At 42.1% G+C, this 12,163-nt stretch overlaps 1 protein-coding gene across 1 annotated transcript in view; it reads left to right on the top strand.

The window, feature by feature from the left end:
• LOC107699904 (cell adhesion molecule 1-like) overlaps positions 1-12,163 on the top strand; it is a 214,404-nt gene that overhangs the window by 201,329 nt on the left and 912 nt on the right. Inside the window, exon 9 of the mRNA XM_016501352.1 lies at positions 11,964-12,089. Within this exon, the coding sequence (XP_016356838.1) occupies positions 11,964-12,089 (126 nt within the window). The remainder of the gene's footprint in view (positions 1-11,963; positions 12,090-12,163) is intronic.

Below are 12,163 nucleotides of genomic sequence, written 5' to 3'. Positions count from 1 at the left end.
GCTGGAAGACCTGCCAAGAGAGCATTGCAATAGTCCAGCCTGGATAGAACAAGAGCTTGAACAAGGAGTTGTGTTGCATGAAAGGGCCTGAAGGGCCTGATCTTCTGTAGAGATCATACTGTAAACTGGAACATACTGTAAACTGGATTCCTTAACTAGCACAAGGAGTTGTGTTGCATGTTCTGAAAGAAAGGGCCTGATCTTCTGTAGAGATCATACTGTAAACTGGAACATACTGTAAACTGGATTCCATGTTGGTTTTAACTAGCAATACTTTCTTTGGCCAACCAGCTTCAGAAAAAAAGTATGTTGGTCAACCAACTATAGACCAAACCCAAACCAGTCTGGACCACATGAAGTCATGCTAATTTAATCTTTTAAATATTTTCACCAGTATTTGTTTTAAATTGACTCTACAGTTAGCACAATGCTGCACACTATGCGAGTGAGCAAAGAGGGATTTCGTCAGTTATTGGTGAAGTTTCTTCTTGTTGTTGAAGAGGTTCCCGCAGAAGTGTCTATAGCCTCCAGAGGGAACGCAACTGCAGAGAATCAATGGAGGATGAATGTACTCATCGCTCTCCTGTGACAACGTCAGTGTCAATGTTTAGTTCCCTTTCTATCACTCTACTGTCAGAATTCTGCCATAATAAAACACTACTCACACGGCACATCAATGAAAAATGACATTTTATTTCACGACACAGACCACCGCAGTCTGCAGCTGGGATGAATCAACCGTTATCTGAAATCAAACCAAAACTGACAGAATTGTTTCAAACAGTACCCGATGTGAAATGAACATTTTTCCCCCCATTGTGAGAATGTGAGAAGAGGAGCGCTGAACTCTTCGCTGTGTGCCATTGTCTTGCTTTGTTTGAGAGGTAATTGTGTGTTAATGAGATGAACCCATGAGAGAGATTTCAAAAGCAAATTGATTTGAGCAGGTGTTTGTCGTCATGCATGTGCTTCAGTGTTTTAGATCATTAGAATTGCATTGTATTCCAAAATATTCACCCATTCAGTTTTGTCTTTTTAATTTAGCTCAATTGAAAACCGTAAACTAATCTTTTCAGCATAATGACAAGCAAATAACATACACTTGTGTTCATGAGCACGACTGTGGATTAGTTTTGCATTTCACTGCATTAACAACTGTGTTGAAGAAGCCACTTTTGAAATTACAGCTTGTCAAACAACAAACTACTCATAAATTCAAGTAGTTCAACTAAAGTCAAGCTACTCTTTTGATATTGTAGCAATTAAACTAAAAGTTGCCTTATACCTATTTATTTTCATTTAAAATTTAAACTAGCAGAGAAAAGTGAATACATTAATGAATTTAATTAGGTTGACTGTATTAAAAACTAACGAATAAATAATAGAAAATAGGCAAATTCATAATGCACAGATATTTATGATCAGTAGCATTTAACAAATCTTTGCATTATTTTAAAAATATGTAGCCTGTCTTGACTCTGTAAAGTATGTTTGAATGTTAATTTACATGAACTGTCAAAATGTTAATTTACTAGGATAAATCAGACTTTCTAGCACTTTTTATGAGAGCATTTAGGATGAATTTATTCATTGGAATCAACCAGAATTTATAACACTACATATGAGAGTTTGGGATGAATTGATTCATTAAAATAAATAGGTTCATTTGAATGAATCAGACTTTTCAGCACTATGTATGACAGAGTTTAAGATGAATCGATTCACTGGGCTGACTTTATGTGTTAGAATTAATCCGATTTTTCAGCACTCTGTAATAAGTGAGTGTAAAATGAATTGATTCATTAGGCTGAATTGATTTATTAGAATCAACCAGAATTTATAGCACTATCTATAATATGAGATTAATCAATTCATTGGGATGACTTAATTCATTAGAATAAATCCGACTTCCCAGCACTTTGAATGAGAGAGTTTAAGATTAGTTGATTCATTAGGATGATGTGATTCATTAGAATCAACCAGAATGTATTGCATATGAGAGAGTTTGGAATGAACCGATCCATTAGGATTAATTGATTCATTAGAATGAATCAGACTTTCCAGCACTGCGTATCAGAGAGTTTAGAATTAATCGATTTACTGGGATGACTATATTCATTAGAATGAATCAGAATTTTCAGTACTCTGAATGAGTGAGTTTACCATGAATCAATTCATTAGGATGAATCGATTCATTAGGATGACTTGATTTATTATACTTTCTAACATTACATATGGACCATAGGAACCATACAGGATGAATTGATTCACTAAAACAAATCAAACTTACATATTAGAGTGAGATTTTTGAGTGGTTTTGGATGCATTTGAATTGGTCAGGTGGTAAATTATAGCTATACTCCGCATAACCTAGCTAAAACCAAACCAGGCTGTTGTAGGATAGTTCCCTTTCATGGGAACTTCAAACTGCGTCCTCTAGGGGTCGCTATGGGGAATGCCTCGTCGTGACCCGTGTCTGAAGCATACATTGAAAAAACACCAACTCGTTGGCCGGCGACAGCCATGACGTCACTACCGGTGCGACTATAGTATAAATAGGCGCCGGGAGCACACATCATTCACTTCTTCGTCTGAAGCTTGCGTCCGCAGCATGGCAAGAAACCTAGAGGACGCAGTTCGAAGTTCCCATGAAAGGGAACGTCTCAGGTTACTTATGTAACCATGGTTCCCTGAGTAGGGAACGAGACACTGCGTCCTCTAGGTTTCTTGCCATGCTGCGGACGCAAGCTTCAGACGAAGAAGTGAATGATGTGTGCTCCCGGCGCCTATTTATACTATAGTCGCACCGGTAGTGACGTCATGGCTGTCGCCGGCCAACGAGTTGGTGTTTTTTCAATGTATGCTTCAGACACGGGTCACGACGAGGCGTTCCCCATAGCGACCCCTAGAGGACGCAGTTCGAAGTTCCCATGAAAGGGAACGTCTCAGGTTACTTATGTAACCATGGTTCCCTGAGTAGGGAACGAGACACTGCGTCCTCTAGGTTTCTTGCCATGCTGCGGACGCAAGCTTCAGACGAAGAAGTGAATGATGTGTGCTCCCGGCGCCTATTTATACTATAGTCGCACCGGTAGTGACGTCATGGCTGTCGCCGGCCAACGAGTTGGTGTTTTTTCAATGTATGCTTCAGACACGGGTCACGACGAGGCGTTCCCCATAGCGACCCCTAGAGGACGCAGTTCGAAGTTCCCATGAAAGGGAACGTCTCAGGTTACTTATGTAACCATGGTTCCCTGAGTAGGGAACGAGACACTGCGTCCTCTAGGTTTCTTGCCATGCTGCGGACGCAAGCTTCAGACGAAGAAGTGAATGATGTGTGCTCCCGGCGCCTATTTATACTATAGTCGCACCGGTAGTGACGTCATGGCTGTCGCCGGCCAACGAGTTGGTGTTTTTTCAATGTATGCTTCAGACACGGGTCACGACGAGGCGTTCCCCATAGCGACCCCTAGAGGACGCAGTTCGAAGTTCCCATGAAAGGGAACGTCTCAGGTTACTTATGTAACCATGGTTCCCTGAGTAGGGAACGAGACACTGCGTCCTCTAGGTTTCTTGCCATGCTGCGGACGCAAGCTTCAGACGAAGAAGTGAATGATGTGTGCTCCCGGCGCCTATTTATACTATAGTCGCACCGGTAGTGACGTCATGGCTGTCGCCGGCCAACGAGTTGGTGTTTTTTCAATGTATGCTTCAGACACGGGTCACGACGAGGCGTTCCCCATAGCGACCCCTAGAGGACGCAGTTCGAAGTTCCCATGAAAGGGAACGTCTCAGGTTACTTATGTAACCATGGTTCCCTGAGTAGGGAACGAGACACTGCGTCCTCTAGGTTTCTTGCCATGCTGCGGACGCAAGCTTCAGACGAAGAAGTGAATGATGTGTGCTCCCGGCGCCTATTTATACTATAGTCGCACCGGTAGTGACGTCATGGCTGTCGCCGGCCAACGAGTTGGTGTTTTTTCAATGTATGCTTCAGACACGGGTCACGACGAGGCGTTCCCCATAGCGACCCCTAGAGGACGCAGTTCGAAGTTCCCATGAAAGGGAACGTCTCAGGTTACTTATGTAACCATGGTTCCCTGAGTAGGGAACGAGACACTGCGTCCTCTAGGTTTCTTGCCATGCTGCGGACGCAAGCTTCAGACGAAGAAGTGAATGATGTGTGCTCCCGGCGCCTATTTATACTATAGTCGCACCGGTAGTGACGTCATGGCTGTCGCCGGCCAACGAGTTGGTGTTTTTTCAATGTATGCTTCAGACACGGGTCACGACGAGGCGTTCCCCATAGCGACCCCTAGAGGACGCAGTTCGAAGTTCCCATGAAAGGGAACGTCTCAGGTTACTTATGTAACCATGGTTCCCTGAGTAGGGAACGAGACACTGCGTCCTCTAGGTTTCTTGCCATGCTGCGGACGCAAGCTTCAGACGAAGAAGTGAATGATGTGTGCTCCCGGCGCCTATTTATACTATAGTCGCACCGGTAGTGACGTCATGGCTGTCGCCGGCCAACGAGTTGGTGTTTTTTCAATGTATGCTTCAGACACGGGTCACGACGAGGCGTTCCCCATAGCGACCCCTAGAGGACGCAGTTCGAAGTTCCCATGAAAGGGAACGTCTCAGGTTACTTATGTAACCATGGTTCCCTGAGTAGGGAACGAGACACTGCGTCCTCTAGGTTTCTTGCCATGCTGCGGACGCAAGCTTCAGACGAAGAAGTGAATGATGTGTGCTCCCGGCGCCTATTTATACTATAGTCGCACCGGTAGTGACGTCATGGCTGTCGCCGGCCAACGAGTTGGTGTTTTTTCAATGTATGCTTCAGACACGGGTCACGACGAGGCGTTCCCCATAGCGACCCCTAGAGGACGCAGTTCGAAGTTCCCATGAAAGGGAACGTCTCAGGTTACTTATGTAACCATGGTTCCCTGAGTAGGGAACGAGACACTGCGTCCTCTAGGTTTCTTGCCATGCTGCGGACGCAAGCTTCAGACGAAGAAGTGAATGATGTGTGCTCCCGGCGCCTATTTATACTATAGTCGCACCGGTAGTGACGTCATGGCTGTCGCCGGCCAACGAGTTGGTGTTTTTTCAATGTATGCTTCAGACACGGGTCACGACGAGGCGTTCCCCATAGCGACCCCTAGAGGACGCAGTTCGAAGTTCCCATGAAAGGGAACGTCTCAGGTTACTTATGTAACCATGGTTCCCTGAGTAGGGAACGAGACACTGCGTCCTCTAGGTTTCTTGCCATGCTGCGGACGCAAGCTTCAGACGAAGAAGTGAATGATGTGTGCTCCCGGCGCCTATTTATACTATAGTCGCACCGGTAGTGACGTCATGGCTGTCGCCGGCCAACGAGTTGGTGTTTTTTCAATGTATGCTTCAGACACGGGTCACGACGAGGCGTTCCCCATAGCGACCCCTAGAGGACGCAGTTCGAAGTTCCCATGAAAGGGAACGTCTCAGGTTACTTATGTAACCATGGTTCCCTGAGTAGGGAACGAGACACTGCGTCCTCTAGGTTTCTTGCCATGCTGCGGACGCAAGCTTCAGACGAAGAAGTGAATGATGTGTGCTCCCGGCGCCTATTTATACTATAGTCGCACCGGTAGTGACGTCATGGCTGTCGCCGGCCAACGAGTTGGTGTTTTTTCAATGTATGCTTCAGACACGGGTCACGACGAGGCGTTCCCCATAGCGACCCCTAGAGGACGCAGTTCGAAGTTCCCATGAAAGGGAACGTCTCAGGTTACTTATGTAACCATGGTTCCCTGAGTAGGGAACGAGACACTGCGTCCTCTAGGTTTCTTGCCATGCTGCGGACGCAAGCTTCAGACGAAGAAGTGAATGATGTGTGCTCCCGGCGCCTATTTATACTATAGTCGCACCGGTAGTGACGTCATGGCTGTCGCCGGCCAACGAGTTGGTGTTTTTTCAATGTATGCTTCAGACACGGGTCACGACGAGGCGTTCCCCATAGCGACCCCTAGAGGACGCAGTTCGAAGTTCCCATGAAAGGGAACGTCTCAGGTTACTTATGTAACCATGGTTCCCTGAGTAGGGAACGAGACACTGCGTCCTCTAGGTTTCTTGCCATGCTGCGGACGCAAGCTTCAGACGAAGAAGTGAATGATGTGTGCTCCCGGCGCCTATTTATACTATAGTCGCACCGGTAGTGACGTCATGGCTGTCGCCGGCCAACGAGTTGGTGTTTTTTCAATGTATGCTTCAGACACGGGTCACGACGAGGCGTTCCCCATAGCGACCCCTAGAGGACGCAGTGTCTCGTTCCCTACTCAGGGAACCATGGTTACATAAGTAACCCGAGACGTTTTCTTTTAGTAGGCTTGTAACACTTCTGAAAAATGTAGTTCACTTAACTCACTATTTTTTTTTAGTTAGATGATCAACAACGCTGCAACTCTAACATTATCTATGAGGATCCTCCAGTTATACACTGAGCGCAGAGACTCTCATCCACTGAGATGATCCCTGTGGCTTCAGCCTTATTTCTAGCACTTATAACAGCGAGTTTAAAAAGTAAAATGTGTCGACTTTTTACATTGAGTCTCTGAACTTTCCCAGCCTCGTCTTGCCCTCATTCAGCAGGCAGCAGTCAGGCAGTGAAATGTGGGTTATAATATAGCACACTCATCTGAGGTGGGGTAATCTGAGGCTTTAGCTGTGCTCATGCTGTGGGACTTGTTTGCATGTTAGTGATAATGTAGGCCAGAGCCAGATGTGGAATACACCTCCTACATGCTCTTCTTAATAGCCCTATCATGAATTATGCATATTACACGTGGTATCAAAAGTTGCAGGGTGTTTGTTTTTAGGTATGAGCAGAGGCAGCCATGCCACTCCTCTTTTTGAAGCTGTTCAAAAAATTTTCACATATTGTGATGCCAGTAACACTGAATCCATTACTTGGTAAAGAATAAGTGTTCATATTTTTTATTTTATTTAGCTTATTCACTTTTTTTAAGAAAACAGTCATATTTAATATAATATAATAAACATAGACTTGTGTAACTTACTTATTGTGGATATATATGTATTGTGTGTACGTGTATGTATTAATAATGATAATAATATAACTTTAAAAACAAGCAGTCTTAAAGAAAAAAGTTGATGGCTAACTTGTAAAAATTGTGTAACTTGTATGCATTTATTTACTAAACATTCAGTAAGTGTTTAAAATAAAAAAATATTTGTAATTGTTGGGTTCTGCAATTAATGTGGATAACCTTTGTGTATATATTTTATTGTGTATATTATTGATGATAAACAATATGCATTTCAATGTTAATTAACATAATATTATATAATATTAACAATAATGCTAAATAATATCAGTATAATATATAAATTAAAAGAAACATAATTTCTGATGTTGGCATTTCTGATGTTTATTTCTGATGGGGCTTTTTGTATGAGGTAGTGGACAGCCATGTAAAATAAAAATATTGAGGTTTAAAAGTATAGTAAATAGAGCTACAAAGAGCCAAATACATTGTAGCTAAAAGCTCTGTTATCATCACCCATGTCAACAGTACTAAAGAGCTTTTCAGCCAGTAATAATGCATCAGCGTAATGCCAAAATAAAGGTCAGAAATAGAGGGATTCAGTGAAAGTGCGAAGTTCTCCATTACTTGTAAAAGCGCTACATAACATCAACACTTCTTTAGTCCAATTGCCAAAGATAGCTCTGCAGGCGGCGAGGTGCCAAAATAAGTCTGTCTGATTTTATCAAAGACGCCATTTCTTTTCATTGTGTAGTAAACGACACATCTACAGTCTCCCTGGTTCAAAGCCCCTCTTTTTTTTCCCGACGTAAAGGATGCGCTCCATTTGAATGGTTTAGGGAAGGCAACGCACGGAAGCGGCTTTCTCTCTGATCAAAAGAGTTTTCCACTTTGATTGCGGTGCAAAGAAAATGAATTATCATTTGAAGTTGACTAATGTTTCCTTGTGATTACAAACCAACTTGCATGCAGCAAGTCACTCAGAAAAGCTGAATGGCTGTGAGTTTGATATGAAAAGGCCTCTCACTGACACACTGTAGATGTCTGCTACGGACTCTTGGCATATTTATCATTCCATCTACACAATTCAGGGGAAAAATGTCACCAGCCATATGCTTTGTGACATGTAGCGGACTGCTTTTAAAACATTTTGGCAGCGCTTTGCATTCGCTGACTTCACTATGTGAATGTGATTTAGCTCACAGAGAGCCGCAGATAGTAGCAAATGTCTTTGTCACCCCTGTGGCCTGCTAGCTCAATTTAGAGACTCTATCAGGAAAACATGCTTCAAAGGCTCCACATGCACAGGGTCCAATCTTTGTTTGGAAAGGTCTCCCTTTGTACCCCGGGACTGTGGTCCTTTCTCGCCCGAATCCGAATGAGTTCATGTTCAACCTCTCCTTAATGCTTTTTCTTTTTAAATCTTCTCGCCGGCAGAAAATCTGTCGTTCAGTGCCTCAGTTAAATGCCGTGTGATTTATGTTTCTTAGCCACATTGTTTCGCCTAGGTGTCCTTGGGTGAGCTGTGATTTGTTTAAAAAGAAATTTCCGTTTTCATTTCATCAGTGTGGCTTTCTCTCGTAGCCCTGAGACGAAACTCCAGGGAATGACCTGTGCGGAAACTCGAATCTAGATTTAAAAAATCCAATAAAAGTGAGCCGGCGAACAGATTTGCGAGCTCTGTTCCTGAAGATTTCCCTGATTACTTTTTGAAGTGCCTTTTTAGCGGGAAATGCCAGAAATAGACAGAAAGGCTATAAGACTACCACACTATATCGGCCGGTCATGCATAAGCCTCATATTCTCATGTTTTTGCCCTCATGACCGCTTGGCCGTTCCACTTTGGTCCGCAGCTGCTGCAATGACAGTGGCCTGCAGTTTAATTAGTCACTTCAGCACAAATGCAGAATAAGACTAATAAAACGAGCTCTCTAGGCCTGCAGCAGTGCATAAGTCTTCCCCCCCGCCTCACCCGGCTGTAAATCAGGCAAAAGTCCTCTTTATTTCCCAATAAATCCCACTCGTATCCCACCGCCTGCTTAACATGAGCATGGTTTGTAAAGCCTACCATGTGGCGTTTAACGCAGTCCCGTTTGGACCCGTGGTTCACAAGTCCAGAATACACATTATGAAATGGCAGGTTGGGTCAGGAGGTCACATCTTAAAGGAACAGTTCACCCAAAAATGAAAATTTGCTGAAAATGTACTCACCCTCAGGCCATCCAAGATGTAAATGAGTTTGTTTGTTCTCAGGAATGGATTTAGAGAAATTTGGCATTACATCACTTGCTCGCCAATGGATCCTCTGCAGTGAATGGGTGCCGTCAGAATAAGAGTCTGGTAATCTGTTCTGATGAAGAAACAAACTCATCTACATCTTGGAATCTGAAATTTTTTTTTTTTTTCAGAAATATTTTGTTTAAATATGCAAATGAGGCATCTAATTAAATATGCACTAATTTCCAGAACAGAAATCTGAATATCGAATAAAGCCAGGTTTAAAATTGTTGTTTCATTTTGTTTACATACTAGAGTTAAAGGTGTTTGCAGAGGGGTTTTTTGATATCTTTTCACCCTGTTTTTAGGAATAAAATGTTGTATAAAATCAGGAAAATTATATATAAACAAACCCTTAAGTCAAAACCTTCAGAATATAAATGGGAATAAACCTGTAATGTTCGGTGTATATAAGTGCTACTGAAGTGGAGATTTCTGAAAAAAATCATTTTGAGCAAATGGCCTTTAAAGATATGTAACGTAACTGAAATCTACAAATGCAACAATACAGAAAATATATTTGCATGTTTTCTTCCCACTAGTCTGAATGAACGTATTATGAAAAGCCGAATAGCCTCAAATCTCAAAATTGACCAATGCCTGAAAAAATAATGTTTTTGCCTGTAATGTCTTGCTTAAATGCTAACATGAGCTTTCCATAACACCTGTGCATTATAGTCACCGAAAATTGCATTCACCCCAAAATTTCCTCTCGCAGGTTAAGATATCCGTGCCTCTGGACAGCTAATTTATCTGCTGGTGTCAAGCAGGAGGCAGGAGGGGCGGAACCGGGCCGGCGGAGAGCGGGAGGGGGTGGCACTGCGGAGAGAATGGAATGTGACAGTGCTCTTCTCCGCTGTGTTCATTCCTAGTCTCATGCTAATTAGAACTGGGAACAGGCTGCCAGATCCATGAGAGGTGCCTCTGGTGCAACATGATGCAATGCAGGGCTTCCCTGTGCTATATCAATGCAGAAACCTCTGTGGCTCATATCAAAGCAGCATCTTAGTAGACTGTGTCATCCTGCTGAGCTGGATCTGTTGGTTTGCTGCAGGCAGAAACAGGTTTATCAAAAGATCTTGTTTTCACGCCGTTGTCAGCATTGACATGTATTCAGTCATTTAATGTTCTAGGTAGGCTAATTAGATAGAACCATACATGTTCTTATTAAATTCAAAGAAATGCTGGTTGTGGATCAGATGCGGTTTGATGAAAAACTGTAGGTCGGTCACTGAAGCTTTAGCTTGTGTTGATTCTGAAAATGGAAAAGGGCAGCTTCTATTGCTCTTATGCCTGATGAAAGGCTATTGATTACAAAACTGAATGAGTAATATTGAGGGGAATATAGTCTGGGCTCTGTTGAGGCACTTTCAGTCCTTGCTCTCAGGTCTACATTCTTTCTTGTGGTTTGGTTGCTAGGCACTTCATCAGGAAACTTAATGTGCAATTAGAATGTGTGCAGGGTTTATTTTCTGTCTGTTCTCTTACAAAAAAAAGCATGTCTTCAACCATATGAGCCACTGCACCAAAAGCTAAGATAAAGTTAATTTGCTACATAAATGGAGAAATGCACCAGTAAATTGTCTACATAAATTAAAAATAGAATGCTAAAAGCTGAAATCAGTCACTATAAATGCCTCAAGTGAATTTAGGAATCACAACATTATAATGTACAGTATCAAAAATAGATATACATTTTGAGATTTGCTAAAGATTACATTTAGAAACACTAATAACAGTTTTAAATGTGCCAATGGACCAAAACCATAATATACATTTTTTTTTTTTAAATCTCTAATATCGGCTGCTAAACAATATGGTACCAATATATTGTATATCTCTATATATGCTACTATTCAAACGTTTGTCAGTAAGATGAATCAATCAATCAATCAATTAATCAATCAATCCTGGGGGGGGGGATCAGGTTGCTGATTTGGGGGGCACCAAATCATAATTTTACAATGATTTCTGAAGGATCATGTGACACTGAAGACTGGAGTAATGAACGCTGCTTTATCATCACAGGTATAAATTGTATTTTAAAATATATTCAAATAGAAAATGTTTTTTTTAAATTATAGTAATATTTCACAATATTACAGTTTTTACTGTATTTTTGATCAAATAAATGCAGCCTTGGTGAGCAAATAAGCCAGTCCTTATAAATGCACATTGGGTGTTTTACCATAGTGATTGGTAGAACTGTTACTTGCATTCTCTCTTTTCCACACATTTTAAAGTGTAAGTATGCTACCCATGATTTATTTCATTCAAACCAGCTTAGGCTGGCAACTTTATCTCCCCAGTGTCAGTGTTGGCTCAGACAGCTGATGTTTCAGGATCAAACCAAACAAACTGTGTTTGAGTATGTGCTAGTCTGTGGTATGCTATTTACACATTTACAGGAAATGTCACAAACAAGAGTATGTGAAAACTCTCTGCCAGATTCACTGAGAGGTGTTTTAGTTGTGTTGATTTGAATTAGGATGTAAATATATATGGAAGATGGCATTAATTAATTTATTTAAAGCAGAATAAAAACATTTGGCAGGGAATCTCACACTGAATCCCCAACCTTAGTTGTGTGCCTTAGTTAGTGCCTTCATTTCTTTGCGTTTGTTTTTCTCTTTGACGCAGATTCAAGAGCAGATGGAGCGCCACAGAAAATTGATCACGCCGTCATCGGCGGCATTGTCGCTGTGTTTGTGTTCGCCATGCTTTGTCTCCTGATTGTTCTCGGACGATATTTTGCAAGACACAAAGGTAAATCAAAAGACACGATTCTGGCTTCGGCTTGATTTTGGGTTGTTTTTTTATCTCTGGAAATGACAAATGTT

Source organism: Sinocyclocheilus anshuiensis, unplaced genomic scaffold, assembly GCF_001515605.1.
Source record: "Sinocyclocheilus anshuiensis isolate Anshui unplaced genomic scaffold, SAMN03320099.WGS_v1.1 scaffold891, whole genome shotgun sequence".
In the NCBI taxonomy this organism is placed as follows: domain Eukaryota; kingdom Metazoa; phylum Chordata; class Actinopteri; order Cypriniformes; family Cyprinidae; genus Sinocyclocheilus; species Sinocyclocheilus anshuiensis.
Note: the sequence above shows the minus strand (reverse complement) of the source record. Positions and strands in the feature narration are given on the sequence as shown.